This window comes from Lithobates pipiens, unplaced genomic scaffold, assembly GCF_037356315.1.
Source record: "Lithobates pipiens isolate NorthernLeopardFrog02 unplaced genomic scaffold, aLitPip1_a1.2 Scaffold_25, whole genome shotgun sequence".
Classification (NCBI taxonomy): Eukaryota; Metazoa; Chordata; class Amphibia; order Anura; family Ranidae; genus Lithobates; species Lithobates pipiens.
In genome coordinates, this window is record NW_027507787.1 from 195,897,417 (window position 1) to 195,917,530 (window position 20,114).

Below are 20,114 nucleotides of genomic sequence, written 5' to 3' on the forward strand. Positions count from 1 at the left end.
CTGTGAGTGGCCCGGAGCAGCGATACCCGGAAGAAGATGGACGCTCCGGACTACAGGGGACAGCGGTGACATCGCTGGCTCCTGTGTCAGGTAAGTGACACATAATGGGCTACTATGCAATGCATAGTAGCCCATTATGGTTTACCTTTGCAGGGAGACAAAGCGGAAGTAAACCCATCAGGGTTTACTTCCTCTTTAACTCCACTGATAAAGCGATAATTCTTCCACTCTACAAGACTCTGGTCTGGCCCCATCTGGAGTATGCCGTCTAGTTCTGGGCACCAGTCCTCAGGAAGGATGTATAAAGAAGGGCAACAAAGCTAACAAAGGGTCTAGAGGATATTAGTTATGAGGAAAGGTTGCGAGCACTAAAGTTATTCTCTCTGGAGAAGAGACGCTTGAGAGGGGATATGATTTCAATTTACAAATACCATACTGGTGACCCCACAATAGGGATAAAACTTTTTCGCAGAAGGGAGTTTAATAAGACACATGGCCACTCATTAAAATTAGGAGAGAGGTTTAACCTTAAACTGTGTAGAGGGTTCTTTAGTGTAATGCCGCATACACACGATCGGAATTCCGGCCAGAAAAAGACAGATCAGAGCTTTTCATCGGAAAATGCGACCGGGTGTATGCTCCATCGGAATTTAGCTGTCCGAATTTCCGCCAGCCAAAAATTGATAGCATGTTCTCAATTTTCCTGACGGAAAAACTCGGAAATTTCGATCATGTGTATGCAATAACGAATCTCAAACAAACATTCTTCAGCTAGGGAGAAACCTGGACACAGCCCCCCCATGCAATGTAGCCCCTGGGAGCAGTTAGTTTTATATTTTCATATCTGGTATTTCCACAACCTCTGGGGCATCTTCCTCCAGTTCCTTTGTGATAAGGCTACTTTCACACTGAGGCACTTCACAGGCGTTTTAGCGCTTAAAATATCGCCTGCAAAGCAACTCCCGTTACTCCAGTGTGAAAGCCTGAGTGCTTTCACGCTGGAGCGGTGCCCTTGCGGGACATTAAGACCCCTTTCACACTGGGGCAACTTATAGCCACTTTTGGGCTAAAAATAGCGCCTGTGTTTACCGCTAATGCCCCCCCCCCCTCCTCCTAAGGGAGGAATTCACACCTGCTATTGCTGGGGTACAGCAGTAGGTTTGTGGAATAGTTTCTGGCTTGGACAACCTTGGTTAAAAAGGAATGAAGAAGAAGAATCCTCATCTCAGGAGTCTACTCCTGATGAACCCCGGGGTCCAGGTACATCTAAGACCCAAAATGCTTTTGAGTTTTCTCATGAAAAGTTGTCCGGACTAAATCTGAAACTACTGCTTCTCGACTCCAAAATATACAGGAGTTGGATAATTGCATCCACCACAGCATCCCCAATCCTTCCTATACATACTCATTTAAAGGATGTTTAGTATACAGACTGAGCTCACCTTCAAAAGGTGTTTTTGCCACCAAAAAGATTTGCTCAGCAATACCACATGGAGAGTGAATTCACTCTCTCAAGAAATGGTGTATGCCTTTGGTGAACTCAGCAGTCTCTTATTTGAACAAGACATCACGTATCCAGTGAATGAGGTACCAGTATTTAGGCATGCCTCGGAAAAAAAGCCTGAAAGTTTTATTCAAGGCATCGACTGCAATAAGGGGAGCAACTTTACAGCCCGCAATTACGGCTGTTGGCGTGCATCAAAAGCCTTGAAGTGGAAGGCAAATCAAAACCTAAACTAAGCTTAAAATCTACTCCCACCCCCATTCTTCAGTGTAGAGGAGAGATCGTCAACAATGGCTGCAGAGCCTGGGCAATGAAGTCATAGGCATCAATTGTCGGCTGTTGCTCTCCTACAAAAAAAGCCAGCGTTGGAACCCGATCATGTGAGCAAACCGCAGCGACTTCAGAATAAATAAGTCTAGGCAGTTTTCTTTTTACAGGGTAGATAGCTTAAATATTTTCCCACACCCATTCTAAGCCTATTCTTAGTTAGATTTTGATTTGCCTTCCACGTTAAGGTCTGGGCTTGTTGCATGACAAGAGAGGGAATCTACTAGTGGAGATACAGAATGAAGCAGAAAATTGGAGGATTTTACATGTCCCCCTAGCTTCTCAGTGGATGCCTTAACCACTTCCAGACCGCCACACGCCGATGTACATCCTTACTTTGAGAACGGATATCGTTATGGCAGCAGCCAGCTGCCATAACCCCGGTATCTCCGTGTTCAGCCGGCGGTCCAGTACAAGATAAAAGTGGTCTCTGCGGATTTGCCGCAAGATCACTTATTGGTGGTGGGAGAGGACCCCCCCCACGCGCCGCGATCCGGTACCCTCCGCCGCGATCAGATCCTTCCTGTGGCTGTGCATGGAGACGAGGGAGGGGAAGATGGCCCCCCACCCGTCTCCATGACACCGTAGGGCTGAAGCGACATCAAAAGTCACTTCCGCCCATAGCTCTTAAAAGGCCCATTTTATTGTTTTCATTTTTTTTATGACAATTTTTTTTTTTATTATTGCATTTTAGTGTAAATATTTAAGAATAAGAAAAAAAAAAAAAAATGTAAATGCACCCCGTCCCACCGAGCTCGTGTGCAGAAGCGAATGCATAAGTGAGTAGCACCCACATATGAAAACGGTGTTCAAACCACACATTTGAGGCATCACCGCTATCGGTAGAGCGAGAGCAATAATTCTAGCCCTAGACCTCCTCTGTAATGCAAAACATGCAACCTGTAGAATTTTTTAAATGTCGCCTATGGAGATTTTTAAGGGTAAAAGTTTGTCGCCATTCCACGAGCGGGCAGAATTTTGCAGCGTGACATGTTCGGTATCAATTTACTCAGTGTAACATTATTTTTCACAATATAAAAAAAAAAAAAATTGGGCTAACTTTACTGTTGTCTTATTTTAGAATTCAAAAAAGTGTATTTTTAAAGAAGTGCACTTACTTGTAAGATCAATGTGCAGATACGGTGAGACAGAAAATATTGCAACGACCACCATTTTATTCTCTAGGGTGTTAGAATTTTTTTTTATAATGTTTGGGGGTTCTAAGTAATTTTCTAGCAAAAAAAAATGTTTTTAACTTGTAAACATCACATTTAAAAAAGAGGGCCAGTCTTAAAGTGGTTAAAAGGACTCCTCACAGCAATTTTCATGTCTTGGGGTCTTACCCATATACATGCGCTGATCTCTTAGCTGAACTGTTGGTCAGCAGAAATGCCCTACAAGCAACATGTAGAACAATTACCTTTTCAAAAAAGGGAACGTTTGTTTGGTCCTACTTTGGATGTATACATCCAGAAGTAACTGTGGGTAAAGCCGGCCATAGATGGTTCACGTCTCGGATGGTTTGCATCTCAAATGGTTCAGCAGGGACCATTCGAGATTCAAACCATGTATGGGCAAAGTTAGTTACACCCAAGTTGATCGATCAGCTTGAGTACAACCAGCCTGTTGGATTTTTCATGCGATTATTGCCAGCAGCTATAGCCGCTGGCAAGAATCACTTCTCTTGGTCTAAAGGGCAAACGGCCACCATTTTTGCTGACAGCTCATTCTACCAGGAGAATCTTCTTGGGCTATTCCACATCAGGCTTGGGTAGCCCAAATTTGTAAGACTGTTAACTTGGTCTTTGGTTCCTACTTGTTTTAAGTTATACCAAGTGGATTTAGAGGTGCCAAGGACCCTTACTTTTGGTCAGTGGGTTTTGCAAGCTGCTGGGATATCATGGGATACAAAAATCCCTCTTCCTGCGGCTCACGGCTTGCAGTGAAAGCTGAAACCTTGGATAATGGGGAGGGGTATGCCTAGGTGGGGATTTCCCATTTATTTACGCCTGTGTTAAAACACCTGAGTGGCAGCATAACCCTATCACAGATATGAAGATGCTCTGTGTCCCGTGATGTAAACTAGAAAATAATTTTACAGGTAAACCAAAAATCCCATTTTGTGAACTAGTTAGGTGGCTGAAAGTTTAACAGAAATGGCAAATGTTACGATGTGAATACTTAGGCAACTCCAGGTGCTACAGTATGGGTTGATTTAAATGTTACAACATGTTTTGAGTCAAAGCCTGGTAGTGGCATAGAAATACTCCCACCCCTAAGTTCTCTCCTCTCTGAAGTAGCTTCAAAAAAATGGAGAATCTCATTACTGGTCATATGGCCTATACAAAATGCTTCCTAATTGGGTACAATTCAGTCCTATTTTTACAAAATGTAATAGTTGTTAATGGAATAACTGCTTGGTTGTCTATGTAATGAATGCACTTACCTACTGCAAGAAGAGGCTTGTACTGTGTAATATTCTTGGTAGTGAGCGGGGGACACATTCTCACCACAAATGGGGGCTGAGGAAGTCCAGACAGAAGGCCCGTCAGCAAAAACTTGAGGTGAGCTTCTTGAAGTGGACCCCCAGAGAGAGCAGAATCACCAGACAGCATGCTCTGACCAGCTGCAAAGTAGGAAAACAATATAGCAAGAGAAGGAATATTTAACTGGTGTGAGCAACAACCAGAGTGTGCCAAACTGACATATTAAAAACACACCCCTTAACTATGTACACTCAGATTCATTGACGAATGAGTGAGCAGAACTTAGCCAGAGCAACACAAAGGGTTTGGCAACAAAACAGCATGTTTTAATAACATCTATTAAACCTTGATGCTATAGGCTACCCTACAGAATTCAATTTAAGGGAGAAGTACAGCCAAAGCTTGTTTGGCTGTACTTCTTCTGTGGATCACAGGAGTGCAGTTGGATCACAATAGTGGCCCATTTTCAGCAGACAGTGGATTGAAGCCCACTGAAGCCCCTCCACAGCCCAGCGCTCCAGTGAGTGACGGGGGGTGTGGGCAGAACAGACAGGCAATCCTGAGAACCAAGCGATCAGCGATGTTTGATCGCTCAGTTCTTAGTGTTAGAGCCGGCAGGGGACTGATGATGCATCCACCTAGGCAAGTATGATTCTGGTTACATTCCACAGTCTAGTTAAAGACTAACCCAAAATCAATTTCAGAGGTTCTACTTCTAACTCCACCAATCTCTGATCTGTATCCTTTCAATTACTCCTCATTTTCAATGCGAGTTTTGAGGCACCTAAAGAAGATGATGAATTACTGGAGAATCCAACTATTAGACTACCAATTGAAACTTATAAAAAAAATGCTAGTGCATGGCTGTCAAGCAGAGTCGATGCTTTCTTTCAGCATTTTCTGAGCCCCTGACTTGCAAGCTTCTTCTGACTTAATGACTCCATAAAAAAACAACTGGATCAGCTTGATAGACAACTAGCAGTTCCAGGATGGCAGCTTAGATCAAGGACCACAGATACAAAATAGCATAGGTAAAAAGCAAAAATTCTAGAATAGAAAAGAATGATAAGAAGTCACACTGTTGATGTAGTATATGGTATATATCTTATGGCTATTTAAAATTGTCAGATTTCTCTTACCAATCATACTGTCCAAAGATAGATCGGGGCACTTTTTCTGTAGCGGTCCCACTGGTCTCCCACAGAATGATGAAGGGGCATGTAAAGCACAGGCACTGGAACTGTAGAATAAGTAACACAGTTATTGTTATAATCATTATAGAATACCCAGATCAAGTATTCCCACTCTTAACATTTTTCAAATGTATAAAAAAGTATGAGACATATTTTATTGCTACACAGGACGTTTCTAATACAATGGTATATTAAAGTATCTATAGGTTTTGTTTTTTTGTCTTCTATAGAGAAGGGAGGGGTAACCCCTGAAAAGGTTCACTGATGTGTGTTCACTGCTAGGAAAATTCACACTCTCTATTTGTGTTGGCGATTTGTGTAGGTGATCATTGGCATTAAACTCTGGTTCACACCAGTGTGACTTATCATGCGACTTGACAATTCAAAGTCACGACAAGTCGCACCCCATTTGCAGCAATGGAACTGTTCAAAATTCTTGCAAATCAAGTCACAGCAACTTTCAAAAAGGTTCCTGTACTATTTCTGTGCGATTTCAGTTCAATTTGCATTGACATTTGTTAAATGAAGGCCCACAGATGTCAGCAAGCTGCACATAAGATCGATCTGATAGTTGGCTTTGAGGCTGCGGTAAAGTTACATGACTTCAAAGCTGTACTGATGTGAACCAGGACTGAAACAGAATGCGGCAGGTAATCCTAAATTTTGCAGTTGCCCCCAGCCAAAAAAAAAAAAAAAAAAAAAGCCCACAAAGAATTGGAATTCAATAAGGGGCATTCACTGCAGTAGAGGTTTACATTTTTTTATGTTCTATGAGCTTCCCGTCTTTGAAGGATTAGGTATGCTCATTTTATCCTCACTAGAAGCCTTGAGCCTTGCCTATGTACAAAGCAATAATGTGATGTACTGTTTCAGCCTTAGGTAGTAGCAGCAAAGATACAGATGATAACACAAAAAAAAAAAAAAAAAAGAAAAAAAAAAAAAAAAAAAAAGAAGAGCTGGGAGTGAAGGATTCTGCTGGTTCCAATATAGACCTGGGTCAGTCTTGTGTATGGCACAGCTTATTAAAAATGTATAAATGGAGGCGCTTGATCCGAAGCCATATACAAACTTTTTATTGTAAAAAAATTAAAATGATATGTTCACTCATATATGCATAGTCTGGGATGGACAGGGATCATGAAAGAAAAAGTACACAGCAGCTAGATTAACAGCCATGGCATACATGGGTGGCTCTCATGCTGGGAGAGACTCAAGCTGAGGATACAAAGCACCAGCTCGGAACCTGCTGGAGGAAGCCAATGCAACCCAACATTGGATGATGTAGAAGGAAAGAACCTCAGTGTAAGCCCAGTAGAGAGGGAGACACACTAGAAAAACAGTGCCAGCTGCCGACTCCTGTGCACCCGATCCAGCTCCAGGAACACCGCTCCGGAAGTCAAACTCCCAAGCTATGTGGCTAATGGCTGTTTATTGAGTCTATACTCTGTATGGCCACTAAGACTGGAGCCGGCCGGGTGCACAGGAGTCAGCAGCCTGCGCTGCCGTGTTTCTCTAGTTTGTCACCACCCCCACCCCCCACACTGGGCTTACACCAAGGTTCCTTCCTCCTACACCAACTAGGGTTATGTTGCATTGGCTTCCTTCAGCAGCTTCGCAGCCAGCACTGTACATCTCTAAGCATGAGAACCATGCTCGTCTGCCATGGCTGTTCATCTAGCTGCTGTGTACTTTTGTCTCATGATCCCTGTCCATCCCAGACTATGGATATGCAAGTAGATACAATGCTTGATATGATATGACGCCATGAATAACCAAGGCCCTCATTTCCACAGAGAAAGTTCCAGATCTCCTGAAACTTACTAGACTGCTTTTGATTTTCCAAGTGCCAATATGGACTATATATATGGAGTGGTCAGCGCTCTGCAATTTGTGATTTCAGCAGCACAACAGTCATTTATTTTGTTTAGTTTCATTTCCCTGCCATTCCCTTCTTTTCTACTGATTAATAAAATAGCAGGCTCAGTTAAAGGATGTCCCATCATCTGATCAAAGGCTAAAACTACTGACAGTGCATGCTGGGACTAATAGAGCCTTTACCGCTGCAGGCGCAAAGCCTGATGTATAGGCAACCTATAAAAGGCTGTCAATGGAATGGAGAGAGTTGAGAAAGGTATCCCATTTACCCACAAGGTCAAGCTTTTTCAAGCACATTATTACCAGACAAAACAATGTCTTTTTGTCAACCCATTTCCTGCTGCAGAACATATGGCAATTTTAAGGAAGATACAGGAGGCTAATAACAAAGATTGCTGCACGGAATCCTTGTGCGTCTTATCGAAATGGCAGCTTTCCGTGAAACGACAGATAATGACTTGATTATGCCTACAAGCTGAAGTTTAATAATCCAGAATAAACACTGCGAGGATAAACTTCATATACCAACAGAGAATGTTAAATACCAGAGGAAAGAGGCCAAGACGAGAGACACATATGCTTCTTTTACACATGCTCGTTGAACAGCCAAACCTCAGAAACAGGTACCAATAATACTACTACACTTTTATATACAATCCCTATGAAGATCTTCTGTATCTTCTCTACGGCCAAGCATTACCGTATATAAATCAAACAGATCTAATTAGCCACCTTTAAAGAAGAATGATTAGCTGTGTACAACAGGTTTTTGCAACAGTACAATCAGAAAATAGTGAATACGTGACTTGTGGTTGGCATAGGCGTTACATTTTTAAAGGCTCAGCATCAGGAAATTTACTTCTTACTGAAAACCCTGGAAGGCATATAGACAACTTCAAGATTCACAGAACAAAAAAAATTCTCAAACATTATTTCAGATTATGAATATCAAATAAGCACAACCTGGCATTCCGAATCTTTTTCCCAGGCACACTGGCCTTTAGCTCCCATATCATGACCCGACCATCGCCAATGATCAAAGCAACCTTATTCTCGCTTATAGGGCTGCAAGCAATGCTATATGGACGCACGGTCTTGGTTACCCGGATAGCGTCACACTGGCATTTCAGGTCGTAAGTCATTTCTGGCACTGGATCAGCCTCTGTGGAGAAATAAGCACAAATTACTTCACTTAGATCTTACATTCCTAAGGGAGAGTTCACATAATTTGAAACAGTTTTACTCCAATTCCATGGGGAGAATGATGAATACAGCCATTTAATTTACCCACAGGGACTAATTTGTAAATCTCAAAACGCAGCAGCTTGAATGTTGTTTTTTTCTTAACATATTGCAGCTCACACAAAATATTTATGCATCTATTGTCCTAATTTATGATGATGATAATGTCCTAGAAAGAAAAACACTTTGTTCAAAGACACCAACCCCTCCTTCACACTGAACGCAGGTTTGAAATCATGTGAGTTCAGCTGAGCTCACACAATTTCAAACCCGCATTTCAGTGTGAGTTTGGGGTGATTCGAAAGACATCTGTGTGGGTTCATGCACAGATGTCTATGAAAATTGCCCCCAAAGTCACCAAAAGTAGTGAAGGAACTACTTTTGGAAATCAGTGCGGCGTCACACTGATTGGGACAGCGCCATTGCCGGCAATTGGATGCGATTTGGCATGTTAAAATCGTGCCGATGTAAACGTGGGCTGAAAACAGATTTTAAACGTAACTGTTTTCTATCGGACGATATTTACATGATCTAACTGTGGTAATAGCCAAACTAGCATTTCTATTTTATAGGAGTTTTCACCATTTCCATGAAGACTTTGGTTGACTAATCGTTGTGATGGGAGCACTCAGCTTTTGCCATCCCACAATCATGACTGAAGAGATGTTGAAATCTGATTACAATATAGATCTTATTAAAGGAATAATAAAAGGCTGGTCAAAGGATCCCTTTCCTCTGGAAAATACTTTAAACGTGACCTAAATCAAGGAAACACACTAAAGGCCCGTACACACGGTCTGACTTTTTGACAACAAACATGCAAATTGGCTGTTTTGGAGCAACATCCGACTGTGTGTACGCTCCATCGGACAAACTTTCTGTTTTCATCAGACTTTTGTTGGCTGTGCGAACGGACAAACTTTCTGGCAACAAAAGCCCGATGGAGCAAAGTCCGACCGTGTGTACGCAAAAGCATCGGACTTTTGTACAAGGTACAAACACGCATGCTCAGAACCAATGCAAAAGATCAGACTACAATACAGAAGTTCACCAAAGGTGGCGCTGGAGTCATTGAACATCCTCTTTTGAAGTGGCGTCAGTACGTTGTGACGTCATTACGTTCGTGTTTGTTGTCAAAAAGTCCGACCGTGTGTATGCAATACAAACTTGTGGACCACGCCCTTTGTACAAAAGTCCACGGAAATGTTTGTACAAAGTCCGACCGTGTGTATGAGGCTTTACATATTTCCCTACAAGACCTAGGCAGTTTGGACACTTTTTTGGCTTTTTTCTTTTTTTAAAACTATAGCTAGGATTTGATGTATCCACAGATCACGGGTGTTTGGATAGTACAACAGTTTCTTATCTAAAAGCACCAACAATCACCCCTGACTGCTGACTCTCCAGGACGACTCATGGATAGGCTTCAAAACCTTGTCCAGCTGCTATTTGGTTTTCTGTAAACATACCACTCTCCATAGGCATCAACGAGTGCATTCAGCCTACCCAAGCATACATGTTGATGGTACAGCCAAGCAGTCCCTTCACTCTGATGTGGGTGCAATCAGGTGTGCAGGAGTATGCCCAACTAAAGAAACAGCATTTATTAAACCCTTTGATTCTCTTTCTTCTAAAATTCTTTTTTACTGTCTTTATACTAGAATGCTACCCCCAAAGTCATACACAGGTTTGAAGCGTGTATTCAGGCTCTGTACCCCCCCCCCCTCCCCCGGCGATGGAAAGAGAAATGCATACTTGACTTACTAATGAATGCACAGGGTGGGTGTCACCAATGTGAAAGTGGTTGTAAACCCTCACAAACTCAGTGAAGTGACTGGCATCAGGCGATACACAGAGATTAAACAAATCATCCTACATAAGTTGTACGCGTTTAGCTGTAGTGTTCTCTTCTCTAAATCTATTTAAAGTTTATAGCTTGTATGAGTGGTCAGAAAAAAAAAAAAAAAAAAAAAAAGAAGGGTGTGGAGAGCTGAAATTATACTCTGCGGAGCTCAGTGAGGAGAGCTCTGACAGATGATTGGAGGGAAGGGAAAGGAAGGGGAGGAGACACCCCCTCCACCCTGCTTCCCATGGCACACATGAACAGAGCTGAGGTTGTCAATTAGCTGGAGATCCCTTCCCAGTCACATTTTTTCTGTAGGTGTCTGGAAAACTTGTTACAAGTGATTGATATTTATAGCAGAAGAATGAAGCAGCAGACAGAAATGACAGTTAGTGCTCCTAATTGAGACAAGCGCACACTATGGAGGGATATGATTTTTTTCATGTCTGAGATTTACAAACACTTGACTTATAAGACAAGGCAGCAGCCTGACTGTCGAACGAAAGACTCTTAAAAAGTGCAATGAGGTCACATGGCACCACAAAGGTGGCATGCGCATTGCCTTAAAAATTTTGGGAAAGTTAAACCATTCCTAAAGATTTAACAGTTTACGTAGCCTTCTGGCTGAAGCAGCTCTCAGCCTGCATTGTAAACAAGGTTGCACTTCTATGTCCTCAAGAAAATAAAAAAAGGTCCAACCAGCTGTAGCTATTGCATGGAAGGTAACGAGTTAATAAATACAACCCAAACAACTTATTTTTCATACAGAAGACTGTAGAGGAGTAAATGTCTAGAAACAGAGTGTATACTACCATTTACAAAGCTACTCAGAGGAATTAGGAGAATACAAATATTGCTCTGCGGGGAAGCCTGCTAAATCAGACTGCGGCTTTCTGGCTCGGCGACTGAGTCGGATCTGCAGGTGTCCCAGCGTCTTCATTAATTCTTCATAGAGCGGTTTGCGCTTGGTGCGTCCCATGCTGATGTTTGACACCTCAGCAGCTGTTATACTATATAAAATTGATGCCACTGCCCTTTCTTTTTATGCGGTTTCACAGTTTTAAAGTTGGTGCGTATTGTTGCCATGGTGATAAAACACTGCAAGTGTTGGTATTAGGTCCAAACGATTAATCTTCATGTCAACTGGCTGATTATGTGCGAGAATGCAATAAAACGCCATAGTGGGGACTAAAAGACTAAATTTTTTAACTACTCACAAGCTTCGTATTTCAGGTCTATTAGTTGAAAATAGTGATTTATCACTTGGCCAAGCAGAAATTATGAAACTTAAAGCGGTATTAAAATGTAAAAACAGAAAATTAATGTATTGCAGCTTACCAAATCCTATATGTGGTGCCTGCATTTGTTTTCTTTTTTACGCTTTATTACCCTCTCCTCCCCCCAAGTAATCCGGCCAACAACTTAGTTCCTGTCTTAGGGTATCTCCACTTCACTTGAGGGGCAACAGAGATACCTTTGGGTAGCCGAATTGTCAATCTGGGGAGAGCACAGTGATAAATGCACTAGAAGATTTAGCTGGACTTGACCAACAAACTAAAGCCAAACTCCATCTAAATTTAAGCATTTACAGCAAAAAATAAAAAAAGGAAATCAATGCATCCATCACATCTCAGGATATGTAAGCTGCAACTGAATATTGTTTTTGGGTTTAATACCGCTTTAACAAACCTTTAAAATGTACCTGTACTCCAAAAGAAAGTTAAAGCGGAGGTCCACCCTAAAATGGACCTCCGCTCATCGGAATCCCCCCCCTCCGGCGCCACAATCGGCACCTTTCAGGGGGGAGGGGGGTGCAGTTACCTGGATAATCCAGGTAACTGCACCCACTTCCGGGCTAGCTCTCTGCGGAAAGGGGCGTACGTTACGCCCCTTTCCGCAAGCGCCCGCCCCCTTCAGCAAGTGCCCCGCTGCCTGCTGGGAAACACACAGCTCCCAGAGGCAGCGGGGACCGTCCGGATTGCGCCGCGCGGCTCGCGCATGCGCAGTAGGGAACCGGGAAATGAAGCCGAAAGGCTCCATTTCCTGATTCCCATACCCAAGATGGCGGCGGCACGAGCGAGCGATCGGCTTCGGGTGCCGACATCGCGGGCGCGCTGGACAGGTAAGTGTCACTATTTAAAAGTCAGCAGCTGCAGTATTTGTAGCTGCTGGCTTTAAAAAAAAAAAAAAAAAAAAAACGCGGAGTCCCGGTGGACTCCCGCTTTAAACTGAAAATATGACTTCAATGCCGGCACTGAGAATTAGTATAAGTGCCATCTTCAGAATTCCCCAGAAGATCCAGTAATTAGTAGAGTCTATTATACATTTTTTAAGTGTTTTCCATTCAACAGGTGCTTGAACTCACCCTCACCCTCGCCCCCTGTGCCTTTGCGACTGATCTGGGAGACTGTTCATCTTACCAGTAGCAAGGTGGAGGCAGATGGGGCCACTTAGAAACTTTATGGGATGTCATTTCATTTTTATTAAAGCAGCCCACATTTCAGGCTCTGGGTAACAGTATTCATGAGCTCGGTATGTATGTTTTTTTTATTTCATTTATTTTTAAAGGACAGATTTGCCTTAATAAAAACCTGTTAACAGTGTTTTGATCTCTCCATTACCTAGCTTAGCGTAACTGCAAGAACTAAATAACTACAGACGGATATGACAATAAACATTCAATTAGAAACTACATGTGTTACATACATTTGCTCACTCATTCTTTGGCAGAGCTTTCTTTTAAAAATTGGATATGTCTGCCCAATAGGCTCTGTAGTGTTTTGTTCACATCTTGAAATGTCAATAAAGATAACTTAAAAAAAAAAAAAAAAAAAAAGATTTGGATATGTCTGATGGGTTTAAAAAGGAAGGGCTGTAGAGCAAAAAAAAAAAAAAAAAGGAGAAAAGTGCAAATCTGTACTATACAGGAAAGGGTCACGTAAAATAATTAGAACTGAAAAACTCAAACTGTAGCAAATATTGATCAAACAATAACTGAAATAGAGAAGGAGGTGGTCACCAGAGCAGATATGATCATGTTTGTGCCAACTACCACACATGTGGTCTGGATGGAAGGTGGTTGTGCTGCAAATTTTACATTACTATGCTCCAGATCACTGGTCGCCACACAGTGGCTCGCGGGTCAGATACAGTACTTTATTTGGCCCTTGGGGCACAATTTCCCCCACTGAAACCAATGATGGGGCACTATTCCTCCCACTGACACCAATGATAGGGTACTATAACTTCCACCAACACAAATGATAGGGCACTAGTCTATTCCTCACACTGACACCAATAATTTGGCACTATTCCTCCCATTGACATTAATGATGGGGCACCATTTCTCCCATTGACACCAATGAAGGAAGGGGCATCATTCCTTCCACTGACACCAACCATGGGGCACCATTTCTTCCATTGACACCAACAGGTTGCCCTATTCTCCTGCTAATACTAGTGATAGGGCACTATTCTTCCCCCTACTGACCACAGGGGTGCCATGTAATACTTTATACTCCCGCTAACTATGAAGCCTGAGACATTATCTACTCCCAATGGCCATAGTCTGCCCCCCCCTAATGTATAAGGGACAGTAAACTTGCCCTTAGTTTATGCAACTATAAAAAAGGGCACCAGGTCAGTATGATCAAAAACAGAATGCAATTTATTCAGTAACACTTACATTTAAAACTGCTGTAAACTGTATACAGGGCTGGTGTGGTGTGGCCAGCAATGAGGCAGCGGCCTCGATGGACTGGAGGCCAGCCGCAGGCATCAGTTGGGACCAGGAGCAGGGAGAACCATCATTGTACTGGGCTCTCACACGCTACTGACAGCGGATCGAAGCACAGGCAGGCAGAGAGAGAGAGTGGGGGGGGAGCTGCACCCCATTTTCGAGGCCCTGTCTCCTTCTTTAGAGCACGACAAAGAAGGCTAGGCCTCAGAAATGAGCTGAAGCCCGCCACCTCTCTCTCTCTGTCTGTACTTTGGTCCGCTGTCAGTAGCGTGTGAGAACGCAGGACGCCGGTCGGTCCCCCCTGCCTTGGTGGGCTCCAGCTTGTGCCTGCAGGTGCCCTCCAATCTATCAAGACCGCTGCATTATTGCTGAGCACACCAGCCCTGTATACAGTATACAGCAGTTTTAAATGTAAGTGTTACTGAATAAATTGCATTCTGTTTCTGCTCATACTAATCTGGTGTCCCATTTCATTGTTTCACATGCTCATGGGGCAATTCCAAAAACACAAAGAAGCTCCCAGTGATTGTATCTGCTCCTCCATCTATCAAGATAATCATTCCCCCAGCTACTGTTGGTTCGATTTCTATGCTCTTCATGGACCTATTATGTCTGTTTGCAGGTCAGTGAAGCACTGACTCAACTGTTATATATTAGTGCGATTATGGCTGTGGTCCTTAGTTTAGAAAGTTTGGAGACTCCTGCTCTAGGTGCATAATATATCAATTATCGAATAAAGTCTGTTCAAAGAGGGGCTGGACAAAATTAGAATATTAGAAACACAGCCATCCATAAGAGCACTTTTAAGGGCCCAGGGAACATGTGATCTCAGGGACAAAAATGAAGCACCAGCTGAAAGCCATTCAGACGTAGTGACTACTTGGATCTCTGTTGTAAATAAGGCAACCAGATACAATTAAAAAAAATAAGATGTGTGCATAGGTTCCAAATCATTGCTGTGCAACAGAAGTGTGTCTGCCTCATTACCAAACCAAGACACTTACCTGCTTCCTCACTTGTTGCTCCTACACTTCCGCAGCTCTGCCTTCCTACCCGGAGTGTAATGCAGCCATTCTCATGAAGGCAAAATAGGACATCCCTCTGAAAGCATGGGATCACCTAGAGAAGAATCAATAAGAGCTGTTATGGACAATCACAGAACAGCCCTGAAGCTTTAAACCACTACAATACCGGGGGCACGTTTAGCCCATTCCTGCCCAGGCCGATTTTCAGCTTTCAGTGCTGTCACACTTTGAATGAAAATTGTGCGGTCATGCAACACTGCACCCAAAACTAAACTTTTATCATTTTGTTTACACAGCTAGAGCTTTATTTATGTGGTAGTTAATCAGCACAGTTTTTTTTCTTGCTAAACAAACAAAAAAACTGAAAGTTTAGGAAAAAATAAAAAAAAACTGCAATTTTATTTGTTTCCGTTATACAATTTTGCTAATAAATAATTGTTCTTCATGAATTTAGGCCAAAGTGTATTCCACTACATTTCTGTGAAAATAACCCAAATCTGTGCATATGATTTAGTCTGTAGGAAAGAGTCCACAAACTACGTTATATATCTGAAAATGTATCAATCCTGATGTAATGACGGCCTATCATTTCTTGAGGCCCGAAAAAGGCCAGCACAGTACAAATATCCCCTAAATGACCCCCTTTTGGAGTCCAAGGTATATAGTAAGAGGCATGGCGAGTTTTTTGAAGTTAGTCATCATTTTTTGGAAATTGAGTACCTGCAGGAAAGGAACGCCTGTCCTCTCTATAGCAACAACTCCAACAGTCTGATTGACCTCCAGGTCCAAGATGAGGATTTCTCTGGGATAAAGCAGCAGCATGTGGTTACGTCTGGATGGTAAGTAGGACAGCTGCAAGCACTCATTCAGTGTCACAGTCTCAGCACTGCAAAAAGAGCAAGCAAAATACAAGGCGAATGAAAGTGAAAACACATACCATATTGCAAAGCACACAGTTCCAGAATATGTAGAGATAGGAAACATTTTAGAGAAAACCAAAATACAGTTAAAGGATATTGCAAAACACTGATTGCCTTGAACTCATGGGGTGGCGTCTTTTGTTGAAATTAAAAAGGAAATTTTATGTGACAGCTGTTGTACGCTTCGCTTTTTGCCTTTTGTTTACACGTATTTTCCTACCCCCAAACCAACCAATGAAGCCAACTTGTTGATAAAGCATGTTGGGAACGTGGGTCACGTTTTTATTGCTCTACAGTGGGCATGGGAAATAATTACCCCAATTTAAATCACATTTTGTTGCATTGCAGCCTGAAATGAAGACAGGCACAGTTTTTGTTTTATTCAGCTGTATTTACTAGTAACTAAAAAAGATAACACACCTACAAGTCAGGAAAAAAAAAAAAAAAAAAAAGAAGAGAAAGACCTCACCCCCCTTATGTCAGTACTTTGTTGGGCCACATTTTGCTTTAATTACAGCCTTTAGTCTGTTGGAATATGTCTCTACTAACTTTGCACATCTAGACTTTGCAATATTCTCCCTCCCTTTGCAGAAGTTCAGTTATATTTGATGGAAATCATTTGTGGACATTGTAGTCTTCAAGTCATTCCACAGATTGTCAAATCGGGCTTAAGTCTGTGCTTTGACTAAGCCATGCAAGGACATTCAAGGACATTCACCTTTTTCTCCATCATCACTGTGTGGTCATTTTTTGCTGTGTGCTTTGGGTCATTGTCATGTTGGAAGGTAAACCTTCTTCCTATTGACAACTTTCTGGCAGAGGGCAGCAGATTTTTCTCAAGAATTTGGTTGCATTTTGCCCCAACAATTTTTCTTCTATCCTGACAAGTGCTCCAGTCCCTGCTGCAGATTATCACCCCCACAACAGGATATTACCCCCTCCATGCTTTACTGCAGGTATGGTGCTATTTGGATGGTGGGCTCTATTGGATTTCACAGAAAAGGAATACCGCGCTCCCTAGTGACAACAAGTGAACAAAATTAAATACATAAATAGCTGCAGCTCAAAATTGTGAGATATACACAAAACAACCAAGTATAATAAGGAAAAACAGGCTGCGCAGCCCGTTTTTCCTTATTATCTACTGGATTTCAGCCAGACAAATCGTTTGGAGTTGAGGCCAAATAATTCAATTGTAGTCTCATCTGACCACCTTAACCATTTAAGGACTGGGCCCCTATTTTTTGCACTTGGTGTTTACAAGTTAAAATCCAGGTTTTTTTGCTAGAAAATGAATTAGAACTCCCAAACATATATATTTTTTCAGACATCCTAGAGAATAAAATGGCGGTCGTTGCATTACTTTATGGCACACCGTATTTGCATACAGCGGTCTTACAAAAAACAAAATACACTTTTTTATATTGTGAAAGATAATGTTACGCCGAGTAAAATGATACCCAACATGTCAAGCTTCAAAATTGCGCCCGCTCATGGAATGGCAACAAACTTTGACACTTACAAATCTCCATTGGCGAAATTTTTAAGTTTCTACAATTTCTACAGTTTTGAGTTACAGGGGAGGTCTTTTGCATCGCGCCGATACCTCACGTGTGGTTTGAACACCATATACATATGCAGGTGTGACTTGCGTATGCGTTCGCTTCTGTGCGTGAGCACAGCAGGATGGGGTGCTTTCCTTTTTTTTCTTATTTTATTTTACTTTTTATTTTTACACTGTCCCTTTAAAAAAAAAAAAAAAAAAAAAAAAAAATTGGATCACTTTTTTTCCCCTATTACAAGGAATGTAAACATCACTTGTAAACCTGCTCTGCCCCCATCATAAATGGCCGCCGGACAGCGCCATGCGGTGAGAGGAACAGTGCTGCCTCAAACACAGCAAAATATCTCCACAGGCACCTTTTTGGGACCCCCCCACACTGGAACCAGGACCATCGCTAACCGCACAGACCCCATACAGGTGAGAGACCCAGCGATCCCCTGTACACACACGGCACAGCAGACACATGCAGCCGCCCCTCGGGGGGGGGGGGGGGGCAAGGAGCGAAGATAGGGACGTGGGAGAGAAGAGAAAGAGGTGAGGTGGCCCTCAAAATAGACCTCCCAGGGAGTGCCCAGCTGCTCACCCCACCGAAGCAGGGGCGTACTTGCCAGTCCTGAAGAGCTGGGAGACATTCCATCACAGACCCACTCCTGCGTAGTTACAGGGTGGCTGCTGGCCCCGGTATACTGTGATCCAGACATCAGTAGCCCGGTCATATGTATACCCTGGAGCATTGAAGCTCACTGACCACCTCTGGAGCTGAGGTATGTCGTGGCCTGCCGAACCGTAGCTGCGACGTGCACACGCTCGATGGCCGGACTGGGGGGACTACAAGGATAACTTAATCAGTCTGTCACTCAGCCGGCAATTGATAGAAGATCATTCATCTTGCGCAAAAGCATAAGTCCTGCAACAAAAAAATAAATAAATTGGACGGAAGGCCCGCAGGGTTTCTAGGTCATTCTCCTTCACTAGGCAAAATAAAACTGAAGCTGCTGGGGCAGCAGGGAGGGTTGTTAGCACAGGGTCCACCCCCCTGTGCGGTACTGACAATTCTGTGTATTGTGTTACAATTTTGCCTAGTTTCTCCTAGTGGCAGATCGGTGAATATAAGAGAAAGTAAATCATGGCAAGACCTCTGAAGCCACATTGATAAAGGGGTTATGGTCAGAGGAGACAAAAATTGAATTATTTGGAATCAACACCAACTTCCAACATGACCAATGACCCAAAGCATACAGCAAAAAATTACCACACAGTGGTTGAAAGAGAAAAAGGTGAATGTCCTTGTATGGCCTAGTCAAAACCAAAACTTAAACCCCATTGAAAATCTGTGGAATGATTTGAAGACTGCAGTCCACAAACGGTCACCATTAATTTAAACTGAATTTGAGCAGTTCTGCAAAGAAGAATGAGCAAATACTGCAAAGTCTAAATGTGCAAAGTTTGGAGAGAGACATACCCTAGACTAAAGGTTGTAATTAAAGCAAAAGGTGGTTCAACAAAATACCGACATAAGGGAGGCTGATCTTTTTTCCAGTTTTTGTTTCTGACATGTTGATGTTCCATCTTTCACTTTGATGTTATAAGTTGCACTTAAAAAAAGGAGGTCAACCTAAAAAAGAAAATATATATATTTATATATTCCAGCGAAGCTGGCAGCCAAAGCAGATTGCTCGGCTCTCGGCAGCTGCTGCCGTCATCCTCGGTGAGGGAATCAGGAAGTGAAGAGTTGCAGCTTCACTTCCTGGTTCCCTACTGCGCATGCGCGAGATGAGCTGTGTGTCCTGACTGGTCCCTGCTATCTCCTGGGACCTGTGTGTTTGTTTGACGCCTGTATGGATAATTCATGGATTTGGCAACAAAACAGCTGCCAGTTTAGGCTCAGCTCAAAAAATAAAAAATAAAAAAAATAAAAAAAAAGAAGGAGAGGAAGCATCACAGTGTAGACCATAATAAAAATTTATTTATTGAAAGTATATACAGTATATGCACTCACATTAGTATATCAGAGTAGCAGGTGCATCAAGAGTACAAAGCCACCACCTCCCTCAGGTCTCAGTCCAACACCCAAACAAACTGCACCAAGAGGTGAAACAGTAAAAGCTGGCAGCACATGGAATACCACACTTAATCTCCTTAGTCCGTGAAGCTCCTGCATGCACGTTTCATCTTAATGACATCATGAGGGGTGTAGGGGCATTCTTCTTTTTTTTTCTTTGAGCGAAGCCTAAACTGGCAGCTATGTTTGTTGCCAAATCCATCAATGATCAATAGAAGCATCGACTTGCAGTTAATCCAGATCTTTGATTGTATAAAGCTTCAGTTGCCCTATGTAAGGCCAATCTGTGAGGTGAGTTTACACATCAGTGCTGGGGGGGGGGGGGGTTCTTTGG

General features: G+C 42.7%; 1 protein-coding gene across 1 annotated transcript in view; it reads right to left on the minus strand.

The window, feature by feature from the left end:
* Positions 1-20,114, minus strand: part of WDR11 (WD repeat domain 11) — a 187,813-nt gene that overhangs the window by 121,845 nt on the left and 45,854 nt on the right. The window contains exons 6-10 of the mRNA XM_077455385.1: positions 15,955-16,120; positions 15,214-15,328; positions 8,349-8,547; positions 5,457-5,557; positions 4,278-4,457 (exon numbers count right to left, since the gene is read on the minus strand). Of these exons, the coding sequence (XP_077311511.1) occupies positions 4,278-4,457; positions 5,457-5,557; positions 8,349-8,547; positions 15,214-15,328; positions 15,955-16,120 (761 nt within the window). The remainder of the gene's footprint in view (positions 1-4,277; positions 4,458-5,456; positions 5,558-8,348; positions 8,548-15,213; positions 15,329-15,954; positions 16,121-20,114) is intronic.